Raw genomic sequence first — 23,549 nt, 5'->3', positions numbered from 1 at the left:
CCGAAACCTGGAAGTAACCTATTCCGGTACTTCCAGGTTTTGGCGGAACCCGAAACTCAACCTGAAGCAGCTGTATCCTGAGGTATGACTCTAATTTGTCACAGGGAGCATCCACCCCACTCAGGAAAAAAAAGAGCTGTTCTCCTAAGTGAGCCACGCTGAAATAATGGGGATTTGCTGTGGAGTAGGGTTTGCTGTGGAGAAGCTTGTTTTTGGACTACAACTCCCATCATCCCTAACCAATGGTCCTGCTACTTAGGGACAGTGGGAGTTGTAGTCCAGAAACCCTGCTTTGTAGGAAACTCTGTATTGCTTGCAAGTCCAGCAATGTCTGGAGGGCCACAGGGTCCCGCCCCCCAGACTTTGATGGAGTGAGTGCCCAAAAATATTGTTTACAGCGTTTCTCAAAGTTGTCCATAGATGGTTGGTACATGCACGCATTGTCACGTCTGCAAACTGCACATACCCTAATGTGTGGCATAATGGGAAGTGTTATTACATTTTTGGGATGGTTATGTTCTACCTCTGCTGGTGACCCTTAGGGTCCCTTGCAACTCGACGGTTTTATGATTCTGTGCTGTCCAAGGCATTACAGTGGTACCTCGGGTTACAGACGCTTCAGGTTGCAGACTCCACTAACCCAGAAACAGTACCTCGGGTTAAGAACTTTGCTTCAGGATGAGAACAGAAATCGTGCGGTGGCGGCACGGTGGCAGCAGCAGGAGACCCCATTAGCTAAAGTGGTACCTCAGGTTAAGAACAGTTTCAGGTTAAGAACGGACCTCCAGAACGAATTAAGTTCTTAACCCGAGGTACCACTGTATAGAATTGGCCACTGCAATAATTGAATGATGGACTAGACTGGCCTTTGATCCAGCAGGACTCTTATTACATTCTTTAAGTTGTTGTGTCCCATTTCTTGCAAAAGGATGCATGTTCTTCACTTGCAAATAAACATGCCCCTTAACAGCCGCCGCCTCCCCCCCCCCCCGCAATGTTGATAAACTGACCCCACCTGCAGAGAGCCAGAGGAATCAGCCCTGTTATCTTTTAATTAATTGGTAACCAGAATTTCATCCCTGATTGGCCAGAAGAAGGAAACACTCACACCTGAGGACCATTTAAAGGTTGGGGTGTGAGAAACATACACCATTGAAGCCCAAGAAGGAAGCAGGTGGCAGTGTTTTTAAATAGTTTTTAAATAGTTGTATTGTGAAGCAATGGCATTGGTGAGTTGGCAAAATTTTTTTTTTTTAGAAATGCTATTTGCTTATTGTGAGTGTGAAGTTTAAGGGTATGATAATTATCCGTGCCAGGCGTGGGGAATGCTTGATATTTCAGGTGAATTACGACTTTAAAGTCACACTTTAAAATCAGGTCAACCAAAGGCCTGATTAAAGAGGAACGTTTTTGCCTTGCACCTAAAGGTGTATAATGAAGGCACTAGGAAAACTTCCCTGGGGAGAGCATTCTACAGACAGGGAGCCACTGCAGAGAAGGCCCTGTTCTCGCGTTGCCACCCTCCGGACCTCTCGAGGAGGCACTTGAAGGAGGGCCTCAGAAGATGATCTCAGGGTCCGAGTAGGTTCATAGTTAGTCCTCATGGAATTCTTCCATAAAGTGGGTGAGATGGGAAAATCCAATGGCCATCAAAGGGCAATCAATACCTTGATTAGGGTCAACCAGAATGGGATAAAAATCATGGACTGGTTTCTGTTTCAGTATAAATAGCTTCCTGAAAAGACTTGGTATTGAGTTTAACTAATCTGGAAAGATCTTATATTAGCGGCAATCATGTAGGAGGTCTACAGTTAAAATGATTGTCCACAACTGATTCCTCTCCCCATCTGAAGTATTCTGTTCTCCCAGTAAGAACAAAGGGGGGGGGACTGTGTAGACTTGCATGCACAAGTTCCCAGGTTCAATTCCTAGCTAGGCTGTTATCATATCAATATATAATTGACCCTTAAGAATAAGATGAGCCAGATTCACCAGTACTACTTCCCCACAAACAAGTAATTTATACTGGATTATGGTATACCATAAAAATTTTCCCCAACTACATCATTCTCCAGGGCAGTATTGCTCCTACCTCCAAAACCTGTGTTTAAATACATTTCTAGTGACATTTCCCCATGGATTCCGTCCCTATACAAAGAATCCAAAGTTTGGAAATTGTTTTGAAATATTTTGTAACCAAGTTTCCTTGCACATATATGCCCTTTGTTCCTCTGGATATCAGAAGACTGTCTTCTTGGCAGCTGGTTTATTATGTACCAGTGATCTACCATTTTAAATTTACCATATTATTTAACCCGAAATCATTTTCATGCTCTAATTAGATACACTGGGGGTAGATGATGAAAACCCTAAAATCACACACAAAATCAAGTCTGAATTATTTTGATTTTAGTAAAATCTGCCCAACCCCTAATTTCAACACCAAAGATTAGCATTAGTATCACATTTGTTTTTAAAAATGTTTAAAATTGGGTGTAATGACCCTGGATGTCTGAAAGTCATCAGTCTGTTTAAAGATCATAAAGAGGCAGTTGACTTTAATTTGTTTATCTTTATTTGTTTATCTTTGTTTATCTTTATCTTTATCCAAGAACCTGAGGCTGAAAAAGATTATGCTATGAGAAATGGGAGCCCTTGAATCTTTCGCATTCTTTTTTTTTTTGTTCTTTTAGCAAATGGTTGCCCGCTTGAATTTGAAGGCCGGGGAACGCATTGAAATGAAAGCCAAGGTCCTCCGAGAGGCCAAAGGGTCTGTATTAAAAGTGAAAATAGGATATTTACATTTTCCCCTTGTGGGAGATTGCAATCAAATGCAACTAGCAAACATAGAGCTAGCTTGTGCAAGAAGGGGTTAAAACAATAGAGCTGTGATTCCTAGACACAGGTCATGCCCCTTCTTCTCTGATGAAGGAGGAAGTGACACCATCTCTCCCTGTTCCTATCCCTTTCCCTCCGCCATGTAAATCAACCAGGTCTGGTCTTGAGCATTTCAAGCACAGAATGCTTGTTCAGAACTGCAATCTGCATGTTGTAGGCAAGAGTATTCTATCTGTGTTCTCTTTGCTGCTGCTTGGATAAATGCATAAACCTGGCCTTTTTGTAAGTAAAGCATTTTAAACTTACTATACTGGTGTGGTCTGTTCCATGCTAAGAGGGATAGAACACAGAAAGCAACGTATGCAACAAAATGGGATACGGAAAAGATTTAACAGCCCGGATTCCCACATTCTACTGCTGAACTTCGCGAGTTTAAACTCTGCTGCTGGAGGCTCTCTCCCACTGGAGAGTGTGTTAAGCCCCACATTTTGAATCTAGGCACCCAGCCAATCATTTTACTTATTCACCCCACACACGTGGGCCACAAGGATTATATATCTCCCCTCCCTCAATACCTTTAGTTTTTGCATTTTGGAAACATTCTTTGCTTGGAGAATGGCATCACAAAATTCAGGCAAGTGCAAATTTTGAATGATGGCTACATGTCAGTTCTCATGAGTCAGTTTGATTTAGCCTTGAATGCAAACTGAATCAAATTTCTACCCCATCCCTGTGGGGAGGGCCTGGTAGACCTTGTATCTATACTACAAACTGTCTCTGTGTGCTAATATGAACAGGCATGATATTCCATAGGGTACTCTTGGGGCTGTAGCCTTCTAGTAAAGTCAGTACAGTGGTACCTCGGGTTACAGACGCTTCAGGTTACAGACTCCGCTAACCCAGAAATAGTACCTCGGGTTAAGAACTTCGCTTCAGGATGAGAACAGAAATCGTGCTCCGGCGGCGCAGTGGCAGTGGGAGGCCCCGTTAGCTAAGGCGGTGCTTCAGGTTAAGAACAGTTTCAGGTTAAGAACGAACCTCTGGAACGAATGAAGTACTTAACCTGAGGTACCACTGTACTGAGTTAGATGGACCATTGCTTTAGCTGAGATTGCAGGGGGTTATTCTATGACTCTGTATAAAGCATGTTTTCCCATGTTCCTGTCAGCTTTACCTTTCATATAGGCCAGAATGCGTCGAATCCGCTCCTTCAATTTAACGCTCGATTTGAGATTTTCAACGGAGATAGGGTCGTCGTTTTCCCCTCTGATACGGGGAGAGAGCGGGATCTTCTCTTGGACCTGGGACTATTCGTCACAGTAAGTAAGAGGAGAGCCCTATTGCAGGAATAACTTGGGGGGAGAACAGCTGGGGATGTATATATGAGACCTGAAGGACAAACCAAAGCTCAGTAGGTCAATATAATGAGGTGGAAGGGTGAGGGGACCTTGTTATAAAACAGGAATAAGGAATCTGTGGCCCTTGAGCTGTTGGACAAGAAGTTCCCATAATTCCTAATAATTAGCCCTTCTAGCTGGGACTGAGGGGAGTTCAAGAAACAGCTGGAGAACCATAGCTTCCCAACCAATGAAATAAAATGATCTCATCCGGCAAAAACTTTGGACTCTTCCAAATGGCCTGTTTACTGAGCACTCATCCTGATTTGCAAAGTTACATGGAGGCTAGACTATATCCAGTCTCAAATTAAAGCTGCTTGTTATTTTTAGGTGGGATAGAATAATACCCCTTATATCTGGATTACGAACAGTTTCGTGATTTTTTTTATGCCCGCCGCTGCTTTTTCTCCACAGTAAATGCGGCCAAGTTTAAGCAACCAGGGCTGCATTCAGACGGCACTTTATAAAATAATAATAATAATAATAATAATAATTTATTATTTATACCCCACCCATCTGGCTGAGTTCCCCCAGCCACCCTGGGCGGCTCCCAATCGAATGTTAAAAACAATACAGCATTAAATATTAAAAACTTCTCTAAACAGGGCTGCCTTCAGATGTCTTTTAAAGATAGGATTAGCTGTTTATTTCCTTCACATCTGAAGGGAGGGTGTTCCGCAGGGCGGGTGCCACTACCGAGAAGGCCTTCTGTCTGGTTCCCTGTAACCTCACTTCTCGCAATGAGGGAACTGCCAGAAGGCCCTCAGCGCTGGATCTCAGTGTCCAGGCTGAACGATGGGGGTGGAGACACTCCTTCAGGTATACTGGGCTGAGGCCGTTTAGGGCTTTAAAGGTCAGCACCAACACTTTGAATTATAGATAGGTAGCCGTGTTGGTCTGCCATAGTCAAAATAAAAAAATTCCTTCCAGTAGCACCTTAAAGACCAACTAAGTTAGTTCTTGGTATGAGCTTTCGTGTGCATACACACTTCTTCAGAAGAAGTGTGCATGCACACGAAAGCTCATACCAAGAACTAACTTAGTTGGTCTTTAAGGTGCTACTGGAAGGAATTTTTTTATTTTGACTTTGAATTATGTTTGGAAACGTACTGGGAGCCAATGCAGATCTCTCAGGACCAGTGTTATGTGGTCCCGGCGGCCAATCCCAGTCACCATTCTAGCTGCCACATTCTGGATTAATTGCAGTTTCCGGGTCACCTTCAAAGGTAGCCCCACGTAGAGCGCGTTGCAGTAGTCCAAGTGAGAGATACCTAGAGCATGCACCACTCTGGCACCACTCATATCTCATTGACATTTCCTTACCTGCTCTCTCCACCCCCTCAAGTTGATGTGATATTTCACACACTGTAAAAGACGCTTCCTGAAATCTGGTGGAATCTAGCAGAAGAATAGATCTCATTTCTTTAACCATTTCCACCAAAAATCCATTTGCAAACCCATTAACTCAGAAAAATTGAGATGTGTGTTTACAAAATTTGTGGTGGTATACCAGCATACTGCTCTTTCCTGCCATTTAGAATTTAGTGCGGCCCAAAAGTCACAGATCAGTGACACAAGAAGGCGTTGCTTTTTCAAAACAATGCTAGAAATCAGGACAGAAGCTCTAGCATTTTAACCAGTAAAACTAACACAATAAACTCCACATCTGAATGCAGCCCTTGCATTAAACTCATGCCTAACACTATGTAAAGGTAAGGGGACCCCTGACCATTAGGTCCAGTCGTGGCCGACTCTGGGGTTGTGGCGCTCATTTCGCTTTACTGGCCAAGGGAACCGGCGTACAGCTTCAGGGTCATGTGGCCAGCATGACTAAGCCGCTTCTGGCGAACCAGAGCAGCGCATGGAAACGCTGTTTACCTTCCCGCCGGAGCGGTACCTATTTATCTACTTGCACTTTGACGTGCTTTCAAACTGCTAGGTTGGCAGGAGCAACGGGAGCTCACCCTGTCACGGGGATTCGAACCGCCAACCTTCTGATCGGCAAGTCCTAGGCTCTGTGGTTTAACCCACAGCGCCACCCGCGTCCCAACACTATGTAGTTAGGCTTATATTCTCTTGGCAAGTCTCTAGCTTTCCCTCTTGTCTGTCTGCTAACATCATAGAAATGCTTCCTATTCATGCAAATCAATATGACAAAAGATGCGTAGTTGATCTAACTCAGGCATCCTCAACTTTTGGCCCTCCAGATGTTTTGGACTACAATTCCCATCATCCCTTACCACTGGTCCTGTTAGCTAGGGATCATGCGAGTTGTAGGCCAAAACATCTGGAGGGCCGCAGGTTGGGAATGTTTGATCTAACTCTTCATTTCTCTTTCCAGGTAGCGTTCTCCTTTAACGCCCAAGATATGGTGTTGGAAGTGTTCAACCGGCCAATTATTAGACTCCCAACCCCACCGGGAATGCAAGTGGTGGAGCACCTCGCTGTAACTGGTGATGTCGATGTTAAATCCATCACATTCAGCCATCTCTTTCTTGCCTCTGGAAATGGTAACTTTTTAAAATGACGACGTGATCTTCGATTCTTCCCATTAGTTCTTGTGGTGGTTAGTATGCAATGGAAGTTTCTTTTAAGAAAACTAAAGCAGATTTAGCCATGTGAAAGACTTGGGAAGTAGCAATGGGCCGTATACTTGCTGACTTTTGTTACCACTGTTGCTTTTATTTTGGAATAAAGCTGCTCTTCTCTACCTCTCACTGCCTTGATTCTTGGACACAACAATTCTGTTGGATGACTATTGCTCAACTTCCAACAGATTCCTCTTGCTGTTTACGCAGTCTTCCACAAGCTTTGCTTTCCTCTCTAAACGCCATGCCACCTGGGGCAACGCCATGTTTCTGACGAGGCCAGTGATAAAAATTCAGGATTCAGAATACAGTGGTACCTCAGTTTACGAACTTAATCTGTTCCTGAAGTCCATTCTTAAACCAAATCCATTTTTAAACCGAGTAGTGCTTTCTCTAATGAGGCCTTCTGCCGGCAGTGCCCTTCCACCGTTCAGCTTCCGTTCGTAGATCAAGGCAAAGTTCGCAAACTGGAACACTACTTCCGGTTTTGCAGTTCGTAAACTGAATAGTTTGTAAACAAGACTGTTTGTAAACCAAGGTACCACTGTACTTGTAATGCAAAGGGCTTAATCTCAGTGGTGGCTGGTGCCCAAGGGGAATGGAATGCCATTATTTATGCTCTAGTTATCTCCTGCTTGGACTTCTGCAATGCACTCTACATGGGGTTACCTTTGAAGGTGACCTGGGAACTACAATTAATTCAGAATGCGGCAGCTAGACTGGTGACTGGGAGTGGCCACCAAGACCATATAACACCGGTCTTGAAAGACCTACACTGGCTCCCAGTACGTTTCCGGGCACAATTCAAAGTGTTGGTGCTGACCTTTAAAGCCCTAAATGGCCTCAGCCCAGTATATCTGAAGGAGCATCTCCACCCCCAACATTCAGCCCGGACACTGAGGTCCAGCTCCAAGGGCCTTCTGGTGGTTCCCTCACTGCGAGAAGTTAGGTTACAGGGAACCAGGCAGAGGGCCTTCTCGGTGGTGGCACCCTCCCTGTGGAATGCCCTCCCATCAGTTGCCAAGGAAATAAACAGCTATCTGACTTTTAGAAGACATCTGAAAGCAGCCCTGTTTAGGGAAGATTTTAATGTTTGAAGTTTTGTTCTGTTGAGAGCCACCCAGAGTTGCTGGGGAAACCCAGCCAGATGGGCGGGGTATCAATATTATTATTATACTGTATTTATCAGTTGCTTTCCTCACAAAAGTGACCCCAAGGGGACTGATACAAAAACATTATAAACACTAAAACCAGCATAAACAAGAATGCAAGGGAGGGCAATGAGTTGACCAAGCCTCAGAAGCCTGGGGGACCATTGAAATTGCCCTATTAGAAGGACTTGTGGCTGATGTTCATCTTAAGGAACTGGGAAGGCCTGAATGTACTCAGGCTCAAGTGGCTTCGGGCTTTATTATATATTATTTATTATATATCACCAGATCTTTGAACCTGGCCTAGCAGTGACTCAGCAGCCAATGGGGCTCTCTGAGTAACCTGCTAGAATAACTTATGGGGTGTGTGTGTGTTTTATCCATGTCAGTCGCTTATGTTTGCAAATGGGTCCATGCCCCCCTCCCTGCAAAAAATAAAATAAAGCAATCGTGGCCCCTGGTTTATGTAACTTGCATGCACTGACATATATAAGAGAGACGCCCTCTGACATTTCTGTGTCAAACTCAAATGTACGTAAGAGAAGATACTATTATAGCAGTGACCCTCACTTTTCCCTGTTGTGGGAAGTAAATCTCCTTATCGTGAAACTTAAATGAACTGTGTCAAACTCGCCAGCAAATCGCTATAAGGGCAGGAGTCCTACACAAGAAACTGCACTGCCAGGTACAATCACTGTGACACACAATCTGGTGAATTATGCTCTAATGCTGTCATATAAATCTGTCTAGCTTTACTCTACTAGTACCTGGCTGGAATATTTGGTCCTAGTTCCCACCAAAAAGACCTTTGAGGTGAGAGTCCTGTATAAAAATTCCCAACGTCAATTCATTTTGTAGCTATTTTGTATTTGCTGACGTCATTTCTTTACTGCCTTAGCTTACAAACCCTTCCACAGCTGTGTGCAACAATAAAAACAAACAAATCCTACAAGTGTTTTGTTCTTTTTAGTTCCCCTTTGGTACCCAAAGCATTGCAACAAAATTTTAAACGACACCAATATTAACAACGTAGCCTCAAAAAATGAGTAAGGAAACGTAACAGGTGGAAGTGTCTGTGTCGAGCCAAAGGCCTAGTAGGTTGTTTTTTTCTTGTTTTTTGGCTTTTTTAAAGGATGGCTTTGAAAACCTTTTTTTTTTAACTAAACAAGGAAGCTGCCAGAGCATCCTGAGATCGTCACCAGGCCTGCTCAAAGCATCTGTTGGGCCCAGGACATTTTTCATGTGTGATCAACTCTCCTCCCACCCTGGCCTGTGATCCAGGTCCATACAGGAACCCCTTCAAGCTCTGCAGACCACGATGGGTTAATACTTGAGTTGCTAGGTAACCCTAGAGCTTTCGTTTCTGGCCTGCTGCCTTTGGCTCAAACATGGCTGTTCTCCCTTTTGAGCTGGGTTAGACTGACACAAGGGGAGGGGAGAGGAAAGGAAGGGGAGAAATCAGGTGCTGATGTCTTGCACCAATGCAACTACAGGTCATATTCACACCCTGCACTGTGCTCCGAGCCGGATCCCATCAACGACGCACGTGAGGACGGGGGCCGAGTTGTCAACAACGACGGCCTGATGATGTTAAGTACCAGTGCTCGATTGCAGGCAATGGGTCAAAGTCCGGCACTGCCACCCCATTGACTGCCACCATCACAAGAGAGTTTGCCACTTCGTTGGAAAGCTTCAACCTCTCGTAAGTCCTTATCAGGTTCATAACAACGCAGCCCCGCTTACAGCTTCCTGTAGAGATTCGTAAGCATGCAGAAACTGAGGCGAGTTTGCTCAGCAAAGGAAACGCTTGGCGCTCCGCAATGGCCTTCTTGCACAGCTCTGAAAACAAAAGGTTCCTGGCCACCTTTTTAAGTTCGGCCCATTCATCCAGCAGCCTTTCCACGCTGTAGCTCGGAGGGAGAACGTACTCAAAATATTTTGCCATGGAAAGTACCTCAGCGTCTCCAGAACTGGCAAGGCAGCTCCCAGCAGCAGGCCGGCACACTGTATCAAACACTTCTGTGCTTTTTAAGAGCTGGGGCGACGCCTCGCCGTCAAATCTCTGGTGCAGGTATTCCGCCCCGGTCAGGATGATTTTTGCCCGGTCCACTTGGAACCGGAACTCTCCCATCTCAACCACATCCAAGGAGACCCCTCTGAAAGAACCGTCCTTCACGGCGGCGTTAAACTCTTCCTCCTTCGGTCCCGGCTGTTGGAGGAGGTTTTGCAAGGCGAGGTAGGCAGCTTCCACAGCAGCGTTCACTTGCCCGAGCAAGACGCTTTCTCTCTGGAACACTTCCGAGAGGGGTTGGTAAACCTGAAGGAAGTCGATCAAGAAGTGGGAAAACTTGACAAAATGGAAGCTCCTCAAGAACGTCAACATGCCTTTCGCCTTCTGCCCCTCATGGCTGCCGGATTTCGACAGGCGCTCCAGGTGAGCAACCAAAGCAGGCAAGCTTTCAAGAAGGACGCTTAGAGTTTGCCTCTTGCTCACCACCCACCTGACACTGTTTGACTCCATTAGTTTGGCCACCTTCTGGCCCAGGCGGGGAGCCGCACCCTGCAGCTCCCTCAGTCTTTCGGGAGAGGCTTGGAAAAACTTGAACGTTGCCCTGATGTGCTTTTCACAGTCCTTCACAAAGTCAACGTCCCTGTAGCAGGTGCCGATGGCCGCATACTGCAGCTTGTGGGTGACACAATGGGCCGGGGACAGGTGAGGAATCACCTCTTGGAATTTGGCGACGAGCGCACTTTTGCAGGCGGCTATGCTGGCTGCGCCGCCTGTCGCAAGGCCCACGACCCACCCGGGTTTCCTGAACGGGATCTGCAGCTCATCCATGGCTGAAACGGCGGCAGCGAAGCAGGCGTCGGCGGTGTGGCCGGGCAAAGACGCCAAGCAAAGGTACGATTCCTTCACTTCCGCTCTCTTGAGGTAGCGGATGTAAATTGCCAGGCAGGGCTGGTCGGACGAATCCGTGAAGCCGTCCAAGAGGAGGCAGGCGCAGGGCGAGCGACAGATGCTGTCAAGTATCTCCTTCCGCAGCGTGTCCGCGATGCACCTTATGAAGAGGGTGCATGCCACCCTGTTCCTGTACCTGGGGATGATGGGGGCTCCCATAACCTGCAGGAGGTCCAGCGCTTTCTCGTAATCGTTCAGCGGCTTCGAGTGGTAAGCGATGTCGTAAGCGGCACTGAAAAGGTGCTCCATGTTCCTCAGCACGTAGCTGGACATCTTAGTCAAGCGCTCAGCTGCCGGGGCGCCATCTGGGTCCTCCTTCGCTGTCAGCGCTCGGACGCAGAGCTTGTGAGCATTGCTCTTGTCGTGGTGCTTCAGAGTCTCCACTTTGAACGGCCGGGTGTATCCCGTTACTAGTTTGGACACTGGGCCGTGAGCGGGTGGCTTCTCCTTGCACACCACGCAGTAGAGGGTGGTCTGCCCTTTGTCAGCCTCCAGCCATGGGAATTGAGAGAACCATGACTTTTGGATAGATCGGGGGCCTAGCGTCTTCCGGGCTGCTCCCGCTGCACCAGGTTCCCTTCCACAGCTCTCTGGATACAGGTTTGGAGGCCACACTTCCATTGGGGGGCACAGTGAGAGAGCATAGTCATCCATCGGGTCCTTTTCGTCTGTGTCGTCCACCATTTCAACCTTGATTATTCCTTTTGGAGAGAAATTGGAGGGATAATATAGGTTGGTTGGTTGGTGTTTTTAATTAGATCAGGTTCCCAATTAGCTAAGTACTGCAGGCCCCGTTTTTCAAAATGAAATAAATATTATTATTATTATTATTATTATTATTATTATTATTATTATTATTAATTTCTATGCCACCCATCTGACTGTTGCCCCAGCAACTCTGGGCAGCTCCCAACTTCATATAATTATCATCATCATCATCATCATCATTTTATTTTATTTATACCCCACCCTCCCCAGCCAAGACCGGACTCAGGGCAGCTAACACCAGGTATAAAAACAATTGATTAAAATACAACTTCAAAAAAAGATTAAGTACAACATTAAAATGCAGCCTCATTTCAGTAGAAACTCAAATCAAAAAAATTTGGGGGATGAAAACGTCAAATCTTCACCAAGGCCAACTATCCAGACTGGTCTTACGTGGGCCAGAAAAAAGCCAGGGAAGTCCCCAAATAGGAGTTCCGTCACAGAAGGATAAAAGGAAAAAGGAAAGAGGGGGAGGGGATCAAGTTGATTCCAAGCCAAAGGCCAGGCGGAATAACTCTGTCTTACAGGCCCTGCGGAAAGAAATCAGAACCTGCAGGGCCCTGGTCTCGTGAGGCAGAGCGTTCCACCAGGCGGGAGCCAGTGCTGAGAAGGCCCTGGCTCTGGCTGAGGCTAATCTGACTTCTTTAGGGCCCAGAATCTCTAGAGTGTTTCTATTTATGGACCTTAAGGTTCTCCGCAGGGCATACCAGGAGAGGCGGTCCCGTAAGTACTGTAAATAAATAAATAAATAAATAAGTAAATAAAACATCAGCCTACTTTTGAAATTTTTGCTATCTCTATGGTAGTTTTTGTTATGTGAATGGTGCCACAGTTCCCCTGGGTGGGCTACACAGACCGCCTGTGGTCCATGGACCACCAATTGGGAGCCACGTGTTATTAATGTGTTAACAACAAAAATCCCTGCTACCAACATAAACTGGTAACTGACACCATTGGAACAAATTTTTGCAAGCCCTGTTGCGGGTGTAGCCAGGATTTATGTGGGGGGTGGAGGGCAGGCTTCATGTTAGATTTTTATTGATTTACTTGATCGAGGGGGGCTGCCTCCCTTCCCCCCCCCCCCGGCTACGCCCATGCACTCTGTGTATGTTAGAATTCCTGCTCCATGATTAGTCATGGGATTGTTGTCTATCACATGACGGTATATGTTTTGACTCCACAGAGTGGGAAGTGACGGAGACAGGATGTTTGTGTTACTGTGTTCTGTGAAGTGGGACAGTTGTCCTTTGCTCTTTTTCTCTTTGCTGTCTGATACTAGAGAGAGAGGGAGCCATGTTGCAGTGCTCCATGTGTGTTTATATGTAAATAAAGGGACCCCTGACCATTAGGTCCAGTCGTGGACGACTCTGGGGTTGCGCTCATCTTGCTTTATTGTCCGAGGGAGCCGGCGTACAGCTTCCGGGTCATGTGGCCAGCATGACTAAGCCGCTTCTGGCGAACCAGAACAGCGCACGGAAACGCCGTTTACCTTCCCGCCGGAGTGGTACCTACTTATCTACTTGGACTTTGACGTGCTTTCGAACTGCTAGGTTGGCAGGAGCAGGGACCGAGCAACGGGAGCTCACCCCCTCGCGGGGATTCAAACCGCCGACCTTCTGATCGGCAAGCCCTAGGCTCTGTGGTTTAACCCACAGCGCCACCCGCGTCCCTGTAAATAAAGTAGATTAACCAAAATGCTGAGTTGCTGAGGTCTGTCACACGCATGATGTGCAAACTCTGCGAATTCCTAAGTGTGCCGGTGTCTGTTGGCATCAGTTGCTGCAATGTTCGGGCAGAAGAAAGCTTTTGAAGCTCCCAAACGAAAGACCAGGAGGGAGAGAACATGCCAGTCGGGCATGTGTCTGTGCCAGGATCCTACTCGAGTGTAGGACGAGCTCTGGACAGTGTAGGCTCTTCAAGTTCCAGCCAGGTGATTGTTGGACCTTCGAAGTGCCACCCGCTATGCATGATTTAATTTCAAACTATGTGGGCTAAAACTGGCCATCTGATGGCAAGCGATAGACTGGTGGGCAGTCCCACCCACTTATCAAAGTTGGCTTGCAGCGATGAGTTTCCCAACTGCATCTTTGCTGCTGGGTTACCTGCCAGTTTACTGGAAAGTCAGCAGAGAGCTCAGAGGACAAGGAGCAGCCGCCAGCACTGATGGCTGTAGTACTAAGGAAGGGGGGGGAGCAACTTGTTGAGACACCCACCCCCTCCATAAAAAGGGACTTGTGGCCCTGATAACATCCTCACGCATACACCATGCAAAGGGAGCAGAGACTCGACAATAACAAGAGGGGATGAGACAGGTCACTTTATGGAAACTCACCTCCAAGGTAGCTCGGCTGAGGCACCGAAACCTCCGACATTAGGTAATCTGAGTGGATAGAAGCAGAATACAGTGGTACCTCGGGATACAGACGCTTCAGGTTACAGACGCTTCAGGTTACAGACTCCGCTAACCCAGAAATAGTACCTCAGGTTACAAACTTTGCCTCAGGATGGGAACAGAAATTGTGCTGCGGCGGCAGCGGGAGGCCCCATTAGCTAAAGTGGTGCTTCAGGTTAAGAACAGACCTCCAGAACGAATTAAGTTCCTTAACCCGAGGTACCACTGTATTTAAAAAATACTTAACCAGAAGGGAGAGAAGAGCTTATAGGCTCTGAACAAGCTTTATGAATATCGCTCTGGTGCATAGAAAGTAGGGAATGACGACCCCAGAAGTGGCAGCTGTTATTATTAATTAGGTTTCTTTAATCTCCTCTGTCCTCCCAAAGGAGCTCAGGGTGTCAAACAAAAACCTGAGCCCAGTGAAGTCATTTTCATTTATGGATTTACACCACTCCCTTCCACCAGTTCCCAGGGCAGCTAATTATGTATTATTATTATTATTATTATTATTATTATTATTATTATTATTATTATTATTATTTTATTATTATTTATTATTTTATTATTTATACCCCGCTCATCTGACTGGGTTTCCCCAGTATATGAAAAACACAATAAAACATCAAACATTAAAAACTCCTAAATTTTTATTCCAGCATATATTAAAACCAAAAGCTGGAATTACAAATATTACAATATAAAAGGTAAGTGGAAAAGCTGTCACTAGAAGTAAAACACCAAGCAGCATAAAAACAGGATTCACAACAGGCTTTAGAACCTTGGAAAAATCAAATGATCTTTGCCTGGAGGCGGAGGCCAAAAGCGGCATCGAAGTCGACACCAGGCGAGCCTCTCTGTGGGAACATTCTGTAATCTGGGAGCCACCACTAAGTAGGCCTTTAGCTCTGTATCTGCCTGCCATAGGCAAAGTAGGGAGGCCATCACAGGGGATATAGAAGAACTTACCTCGATGTTCTTGTCCCCCTGGCTGGTTCTGGCTAAAAGCAGATTCTTTCCAGGACGCGGTTTCTTGGATTAACTGGGAGTTTGGCACAAGGTGTTCTGCAAGGAAGCAATTTTTGCATATTTAGACTCGTGGGGTGGGGATCGATTGGTCTGTTTTGTTTGAACTCCCATCTTCCACCAAACATAATCTCACCATGGGGCAAATTAACATCTCTGCATGCAATACACAGGGAGACCCATTGCGTCCCTACCCACCCACCCACCTGGGACCCCTATACTATACAGGCTCTCTTTTCGCCTCCCTCACAACAAGGTTTTGGGCAAGTCACACCATCTCCACGTTCTGCTTACTCTGGTGAGTTTTCTGGTGCAAGGTCAGATTCTTCCGCAAGGCAAACCTCCGCCTGCAGTCATGGCATTCGTAAGGCTTCTCTCCCGTGTGGGTCCTCATGTGCCCGATAAGAGCATATTTGGAAGAGACTATTTTCCCACACAGGGGGCAGGTTGCTTTTTTCTTCGCCGTCTTCTTGTCACTTGCTGTTTTGAAGCGAGAGGAGGAAAAACAGGAAGCTGTCTTAGACAATAATGCAAGGAGATCTTGCTGGACCTAGTCCAATATCTGTCAGTTTGCATTTCTTAATGCATAAAGTATTGATCTGATGTGTAGAGATCTTTCCCATTCTGAATAATACAAGAGGATTCTAGAAGCTATTAGAAGCTTCTCTGGGTGAAAGAAGCAGGCAGGAAGGTCATGATTGTTTGGGTTATACCTTCTGGGAAGCTGGTTTGAACTAGTTCTCTTATCTCTTCCAAATAAGATCATGCTGACTATAAATATAGGCCAAAGGGAGCCTGGTTTTTACTTTCGCTTTCTCTCTCTCTCCCTTCTGGTGTGGTGTTCAGTACATAGTACAGTAGTACCTCGGGTTAAGTACTTAATTCGCTCCGGAGGTCCGTTCTTAACCTTAAACTGTTCTTAACCTGAAGCACCACTTTAGCTAATGGGGCCTCCTGCTGCTGCGCCGCCGGAGCACGATTTCTGTTCTCATCCTGAAGCAAAGTTCTTAACCCGAGGTACTATTTCTGGGTTAGCGGAGTCTGTAACCTGAAGCGTATGTAACTCAAGGTACCACTGAATGCTTAGTGTTAAGTTTTAGTCTTGTTATAAGTTTTGTAAGTGCTGCAACTGGATTTTTATGGACTGTGTCAATCCTGAATGCATTTGGATTTGTGACCATTACGATCATTTGCCTTCAGTAGAAAGTAAAGCTCTGCTGGATGAAATACAATTATTGGAGTACTACAATATATCCAAAACAATGGGAGAAATTGGAAGGATCTCAAAAGAGATGATAGACGGGGATTGGAAGGTGTTTAAAGGATACTTGCAAAACCATATTGAAAAATCAGAACTCCTATTAGAATAAACAAGTTCCGTTTTAAATACTGAAATACTAAATAAGATGGATAACAATGTGTAATAGAAAAAGAAGCATGAAATTAGGTTAAAGGTGTGTGAAAGAAAGTAATAGAAGTAGAAAGAAATTGCAATTGAGTAGACACAAAGGTGGGGTGAGGGGTGGTGATGGGAAAAGGAATTATCTGTGGGACTGAGTGTAGGTATGTTTGTATATATTTAAGGATTGTATGAAATGTATGTTTGTATGCTTGTATATCCGCAATATGTGTGTATTAATGCTGAATTATTTTAACAATAAAAACTTTAAAAAAAATTAAAAAGAAAGAAATACAATTGCCTCTGGTCTATTTTGGGGGACTCTGCGACATGTTTTAAGGTTTTCCTCCACACATAGGACAACATCCTGTCCTTACAGGGGCCACCCAGACAACTGTAGAAATCCCACAAGTAGGACCCTAGCACGAGACCACGCTCTCCTCCTACAGTTTCCAACAACTGGCCCTCAGAAACATCACCACCACCCACCATGAAGCCCAACCATAGTCATCATGCCTGGCAGCTGTATAGGGAATTAAACAATTTATCTACTCTAAAAAGTAGAGACATCACCTTGCCAACAAAGGTCCATATAGTTAAAGCTATGGTTTTCCCAGCAGTGATGTATGGAAGTGAGAGCTGGATCATAAAGAAGGCTGATCGCCGAAGAATTGATGCTTTTGAATTATGGTGCTGGAGGAGACTCTTGAGAGTCCCATGGACTGCAAGAAGATCAAACCTATCCATTCTGAAGGAAATCAGCCCTGAGTACTCATTGGAAGGACAGATCCTGAAGCTGAGGCTCCAATACTTTGGCCACCTCATGAGAAGAGAAGACTCCCTGGAAAAGACCCTGATGCTGGGAAAGATGGAGGGCACAAGGAGAAGGGGACGACAGAGGACGAGATGGTTGGACAGTGTTTTCGAAGCTACCAACATGAGTTTGACCAAACTGTGGGAGGCAGTGGAAGACAGGAGTGCCTGGCGTGCTCTGGTCCATGGGGTCAGGAAGAGTCGGACACGACTGAAAAAAACATGCTCTTTCACTGAACCTCCATTCCACAAGCCCCCACAACAGAGATGGGGAACCTGTGGCTTTCTGGATATGGTTGGACTCTGATTCCCATCAGCCTGGGACACCTTTCCCTTGGTGGTTTCCTAGCTGCTTCCTCCCACCATTCCTCCACGCCTATCCAGCCCATGGCGAGAGCAGAGACAGCAGAGACAGGGAGACAGAAGGGAGAAAATCACACAGGACTAAAAGGAACAGCAGAGGGGGAAACCCTGAGGGAGATAGGGAGAATGTTTTCAAACAAGTACAGCATCTCACAGTTCAACTGCTAGGTTTCGCACGCCACTGAGGGAACAGGTGCCTCCCCCAATTTTCAAGGAGGGGTCCGACGTCAGTATTTTCATCCCTCCCATTGCAAAGATCACCAGATCATGTTTGTTTTACTTTGTGAGAAAGGAGGGGGTGGAAACTACTCTTCCAGACTTCCATCCCTAGCACTGTGTCTGTTTTTCTTTGATCTGCCTAGAGACAAGATGGCAGTATGAGGGAGCTGTATCTCTCGTACATGTTTGCTATGTTCTTTTATTTGTTTAATCAGTAGAAATAAATTAGATATGCGACAATACCTCCACAGCTTTGCTTCCGTTACTCTGCTGCTTTTGAGGTGCTCACAATGTGAGTCCACTGCACCAGGATTTATTCCTCCGGAATGCTGCTCTGCTGTTCCTGCGTTCCTGTGATCGGAAGGTCGGAGAATGTGCTCCCGACACGCAGCCCATGTAGGCGCTGAAGATGTGGGCTGTATATGGGTGTACGCTCATCCAGACCCCCTTAATATTCCACAGCGGGCCCTGTTGGGCCTCCCCATGCCTGCAGCAGGCCTCACCTTTGATTGCTTTTTCTCCCATATCTTGAACCCATGGCTCTGCTCCTTGCTCCAGCCAGAAGATCAGGGTCGGTTTGGGAACTGGAAAACCTGTTTGGGAGCAAGGCAGGAGAAAAGAAAAGGGTCATGAGGAAGACAGTGGCACAAGAGGCAAGTATAATACAGATCCCTACGCAAACTTTTAACATCCCTGGAAGTTTAAGGAGCAGAAGCAAATGGAAATGTGTGCAACAGAGAGTGCAATCGTATGCATGTATACTCAGAAGTCAACCCCACTGGTCTCCATGGGGTTTTCTCCTGGGCAAGTATAGGATTGCAGCCTTACGCTGGTAAGACCTTGTTGCTTATCTTCTTCCCCCCAAAAAACAACACACACCACAACTCCTCTAACTCTGCTGATCACTCACTCTGTACCATGCAGGAATGAATGTCACTATAATGTAAAACTGAATTCAGCCATCTGTGCAAGTAGGCAACATTGGTATGGCAGGATGCAATGATTAATGGAATAATCTCTCTTTCATAACTTTATAACTCAGGGTTATCATGTGAAAGCATTCATGTAAAATGTAATTCACTTTGGGAATGCATTCATTGCTACAGGATGTCCATTAAGCTTAGCAAATTAAAAAAACAACAACCAGTATCTAGTCTGGAATAATAATAATAATAATAATAATAATAATAATAATAATAATAATAATAATTTAATATTTATACCCCGCCCATCTGGCTCGGCTTCCCCAGCCATTCTGGGCAGCTTCCAACAAAATATTAAAATACAGTAATGCATCAAACATTAAAAGCTTCCCTAAACAGGGCTGCCTTCAGATGTCTTATAAAAGTCTGGTAGTTCTTGTTCTCTTTGACATCTGGTGGGAGGGCGTTCCACAGGGCGGGTGCCACTACTGATAAGGCCTTCTGCCTGGTTCCCTGTAACTTGGCTTCTCGCAGCGAGGGAACCGCCAGAAGGCCCTTGGCGCTAGACCTCAGTGTCTGGGCAGAATGATGGGGGTGGAGACGCTCCTTCAGGTATACTGGGCCGAGGCCGTTTAGGGCTTTAAAGGTCAGCACCAACACTTTGAATTGTGCTCAGAAATGTACTGGGAGCCAATGTAGGTCTTTCAAGACCGGTGTTATGTGGTCTCGGCGGCCGCTCCCAATTAATTAAGTGGCCATTTATTGGCATCTGTACCATACATTCTAATGACCAGCGTTGTGCTTTCCACATATACATTTAGATCTTTTACATAAATAAAACTGCTGGGAGACACAGGCAATTCAGAGTTTCCCAGGTCGTGTGACCTTGGGAAATAGTTCTTTACCCAGGGAGGCCACGTTCTCGTAGTTCTCTTGCATGACCTCCTTGTACAAGGCTTTTTGCTCTGGCTCCAGCAGATCCCACTGCCCCTTTGTGAAACAGACAGCCACATCCTCAAAGGTCACCGGCTGCTGGAAGGAAAGGAAAGAAAGCTCAGCCTCAGGCACAACACCAAAAAAAACTTCACACCTGAACCAAAACAGAGGAACAATAGATGCAACTCCCTGCAAATTGGAAAAAATGAGACCTGGCCCGTATATGCAGCAGGCAAAATGGGCTGCACCACTGCAAATGGGGGGGAGGTGTGTTTTTAAAAAATATCGCCCTACACTAAGAGTCACCTGCAACAATAAAAACAACAATGGACTAGCAGGCAAAGGGCCAAGCTGCCTTTCCCCACTGATGTGCTTTTCTTCTATATGCAGGGTGTGATGTTTCTGTAAATAATTATTATTATTATTATTATTATTATTATTATTATTATTATTTATTTATACCCCACCCATTTGGCCGGGCTTCCCCAGCCACTCTGGGCAGCTTCCAACAAAATATTAAAATACCGTAATGCATCAAACATGAAAAGCTTCCCTAAACAGGGCTGCCTTCAGATGTCTTCTAAAAGTCTGGTAGTTGTTTATCTCTTTGACATCTGGTGGGAGGGTGTTCCACAGGGCGGGTACCACTACCGAGAAGGCCCTCTGCCTGGTTCCCTGTAACTTGGCTTCTCGCAGTGAGGGAACCGCCAGAAGGCCCTCGGCGCTGGACCTCAGTGTCCGGGCTGAACGATGGGGGTGGAGACACTCCTTCAGACATACTGGACCGAGGCCAGTATAATGGAAGCATTAATGGAAGTATTTAAAAAAATGGTATTCCCACTCGGATCAATGTTCTCCCATTTTATTCTATTGTATGCAGTTTCTCACTGTGTGTGTCTGTTTGTGTGTGTAGGAATTTAGGGTGGGGGGTGAGGAAGATGGTGGGACAGTGATAGCAGACTACATCTGGTTCCACAGATTAAAAACAGACTTGTAAAAGGGGATTTGAAGCTTCCTGGTCAAATGAGTGAGAGGGGTTTGGGGTTTCTCCCATATAGCCAAAAGCCGTGCCATGGTAGACCACACACCTGGGAAGACTCTACCGCAGCAACGTCCTTTTCCCAAGGAGGAGATGTTGACCTCAGTTGAAACATGGAACACTTTTCAGAGCCTGTGTGAACAAGAGACAAAACTGAGGATACATTTTCAGTGAAATTGATTGATTTTCATTTATAAAAATATTTATATACAGTGGTACCTCGGGTTACAGACGCTTCAGGTTACAGACTCCGCTAACCCAGAAATAGTACCATTAGCTAAAGTAGTGCTTCAGGTTAAGAACAGTTTCAGGTTAAGAACGGACCTCCGGAACGAATTAAGTACTTAATCTGAGGTACCACTGTACCACTATTCGCAGTGGTTTACGAAAGCTATACGTAAAACCATTACCATAAGAACATTAAGATAATAAATCCACTAATTATTATGGCAGATGTGTTCTTAATTTTCTGCATAAACCTGATGGAATGGAAAAGCTTTGAACAGGTGCTTAAAGGTTAAAACGGAAGATGCTTGCTGAATCTCTATTGGCAGAGTATTCCACCACACAGGGCTTATGATACAAAAGGCCTAGTTTCTTGTTGTCAAATGAGCCTTGACAACTTGGAGAACAACCAGCGATGCTCTTAGAGCTGTGATATGAGGGTTCCTTGAGATACCCTGGAGCTAAGATGTTCAGTCCTTTTAAATGTGCGGGTATTGGTTTGGTTTGTTTTCTTCTTGTGTGTGTTTTTATTATGTACTTTATTCTCAATTTTTATGTTGTGGATGAAGGGCGATATACAAATTTAATTAATAATAATAAATACATATTCTCTCAAAATATTTGAAGCTGATAGGAATGAAAGGCATATCTGGGACGCAGGAGCTGCAAAATATCATTAATACTATTTTGCCCTTTAGCAAAACAGCAAGATATGAAAAGACCTGAAGAGACAGGAACAATCAAGTTCCCTTTCCGTTTTTGCAGAAACCAGGAGACCTTATGACCTAGTCACTGCCTCTCAGCCTAGTCTACCTCGCAGGGTTCTTGAGTTCCTTGGAGAAAAAGGTGGGATAGAAATGCAAATACTGTTAGTCAGTAAAGGAGAGAGAGAGACCCTTTAGTTTGACGTAGCCCAGCTCCTCTCGCCTTTTGAAACGACAGGAGCGCAGCATTGATCTATGTTCCCTTCAGACGCCTAACACAAATTGCTAATGAATGGAAAGAATTTCAGCGGTCCCGGAAGGCAAGCAGTCGACTCATTCCAAGATTTTTGTCTGCAAATATGAAACCAACAAAAACGCCCCTGAGCGGCGGGGGTGTGGGTGGGGGGCAAGAATGAATGGACCGACATTCAGGGGGTGATGCGCCCCTGAAACAACCGGAGCTTGGAGCAGGCAGGATTTTATCCAAATGAAGTCCTTTCCTCGTTTTAGAGTCGAGGTGAGATCTTTGCTTTGGGGGTGCCACCACGACACCAGACTGTGCCTGATCCTTCCCACATATGGATTCAGTCCATTTCCCCCGAACAATAAGCCTCTCTCCATCCCATTCTCCGCCGCCGCCCACACACCACATATTTCTCCCCCCATATTTCTCTCCCTTGCTTAACACCACCGCACGTCGAGAAAGACAAAAGGCAGCCCGGGAGCCGACGACGCCACCCCTAAACTGCAAAAAGAAGCCTTACATAAATGAAAAGTGCATTGAACCCGATTCTCCCCTTCATTCCCCTGCGCTGGGTCTCTGCTTGCCTGCAAAGCTGAAGCCATCAGTGCAGTCCCGCAGCTCCTCGGGGCCGCGCTCTGCTGCCATCGGGGGCGCATCGGGAGGTTCCCAGGCAGGGATCCCTCCAGCAAAGGGATCGCCCCTCTTTCCTGAAGCGGCGGCGACCCACTCCATTGCTCCGGCTCTGCATCCGAAGCTTGGATCCACTAAAACACACAGGCACGCACGCTGGAAATCTATTGGCTACAGCGCGCCAGGCGCCCCCTTTCCTGCGGCTGCATTGGAGGCGCCGAGAGCAGCCGGCCTGGTCCCGGGGAATTCCGGGAGTTGTAGTCTCCGAAGCTCCACCCTTTCCCCACTAGTTAACCTGATTCAATTCAGCGCCACCGAGATGCTGGTGGTGCTGATGCTGTAGGCAAGCAGCCCTGCCGTTTATAAAAGCTGCCAAAATGAAAGGTAAGGGAGCGAGCGGTCATTGATCCCGTCACCTGCATGACAAAGAATGGAGAATTCCCACTGGAGACCATGCAATGTTTTTTTGTTTTGAAAAAGCAGGTGCATAATAAGTCCTGTTTTCTTCTCCACCTGAAATGGTTAGACACGCTTTCAAGGTGGGACATTAGAAGCTACCCATCAGCCTGCGCAACCGGCAAGGCAATGTGGCACGTTTCCATCAGCCTAATGCAGTTTTAAGGTCCATTCATAAGTACAGATTTGTAAATATGCTTCAGTTGCAGTTTTGAAAACGCCTCCGGTTAGAATAGCGAAGTGTTTATTTATATTATTCGCTTAGCAAAAACTTATATACCACTTGAGTGTAATAAAAACTAAGCAACCTACAGGAATTGTTATTAAAATCATCCATAAAAATAGTTGGACACAAATAATTAAAACATTTTAAAGATAATTAAAATAACAGCAAGAGATTAAAACATGTCAGTGTCTACATGTCTGGGTAGGCTTGCGATAATAAAATGTTTTCAGCAGGTGCCGAAGAGTATAGCAAA

The 23,549-nt window shown here is 45.8% G+C and overlaps 3 protein-coding genes across 9 annotated transcripts in view; 2 read left to right on the top strand and 1 right to left on the bottom strand.

Annotated features, from left to right (window-relative positions):
• The window catches only part of LOC310701800 (macrophage mannose receptor 1-like), a 210,937-nt gene that overhangs the window by 136,521 nt on the left and 50,867 nt on the right, over window positions 1-23,549 (top strand). The gene's annotated exons all lie outside the window — the stretch shown is intronic.
• LOC310702005 (16 kDa beta-galactoside-binding lectin-like) lies at window positions 1,181-6,936 on the top strand. Its single transcript, XM_083493612.1, has 4 exons — window positions 1,181-1,229; window positions 2,694-2,770; window positions 4,007-4,157; window positions 6,577-6,936. Exons 1-4 carry the CDS (start codon window positions 1,221-1,223, stop codon window positions 6,760-6,762), a joined length of 423 nt encoding a protein of 140 aa, XP_083349738.1. The 5' UTR covers window positions 1,181-1,220; the 3' UTR covers window positions 6,763-6,936.
• Window positions 8,924-22,848, bottom strand: LOC310701116 (zinc finger protein 862-like). Of its 6 annotated transcripts, XM_083491417.1 has the most exons (9): window positions 22,505-22,599; window positions 21,964-22,091; window positions 20,861-20,943; window positions 19,742-19,868; window positions 18,417-18,506; window positions 15,414-15,599; window positions 15,063-15,158; window positions 14,034-14,081; window positions 8,924-11,634 (listed from the first exon to the last, which is right to left on the bottom strand). In XM_083491417.1, the coding sequence occupies exons 3-9, from the start codon at window positions 20,924-20,926 to the stop codon at window positions 9,542-9,544; spliced, it is 2,706 nt and encodes a 901-aa protein (XP_083347543.1). In that variant the 5' UTR covers window positions 20,927-20,943; window positions 21,964-22,091; window positions 22,505-22,599; the 3' UTR covers window positions 8,924-9,541. The 6 variants fall into 6 exon arrangements, with proteins under 6 accessions (XP_083347543.1, XP_083347539.1, XP_083347540.1 ...); XM_083491413.1 differs by lacking the exon at window positions 21,964-22,091 and having other exon boundaries at window positions 22,569-22,848; XM_083491414.1 differs by lacking the exon at window positions 21,964-22,091 and having other exon boundaries at window positions 19,742-19,865; window positions 22,569-22,848.

The sequence above is a fragment of the Podarcis liolepis genome, assembly GCF_965112155.1.
Source record: "Podarcis liolepis genome assembly, chromosome: 2".
Lineage (NCBI taxonomy): Eukaryota > Metazoa > Chordata > Lepidosauria > Squamata > Lacertidae > Podarcis > Podarcis liolepis.
The sequence above is the reverse complement of the archived record's forward strand: the minus strand, read 5'-3'. Positions and strand labels throughout refer to the sequence as shown.

Excerpts from the sequence above, each read along its gene's own strand:
- LOC310701116 (XM_083491413.1), bottom strand. The coding sequence starts at position 22,716 with ATGGAGTGGGTCGCCGCCGCTTCAGGAAAGAGGGGCGATCCCTTTGCT. Across the intron at positions 19,869-20,860 it reads CTGCGGTAGAGTCTTCCCAG|CAGCCGGTGACCTTTGAGGA; the intron begins GTGTGTGGTCTA and ends CTTTCCTTCCAG. Across the intron at positions 14,082-15,062 it reads AGGGGGACAAGAACATCGAG|ATTACCTAATGTCGGAGGTT; the intron begins GTAAGTTCTTCT and ends CTATCCACTCAG.
- LOC310702005 (XM_083493612.1), top strand. Across the intron at positions 2,771-4,006 it reads GTCCTCCGAGAGGCCAAAGG|CTTTACCTTTCATATAGGCC; the intron begins GTCTGTATTAAA and ends TGTTCCTGTCAG. Across the intron at positions 4,158-6,576 it reads ACCTGGGACTATTCGTCACA|GTAGCGTTCTCCTTTAACGC; the intron begins GTAAGTAAGAGG and ends TTCTCTTTCCAG.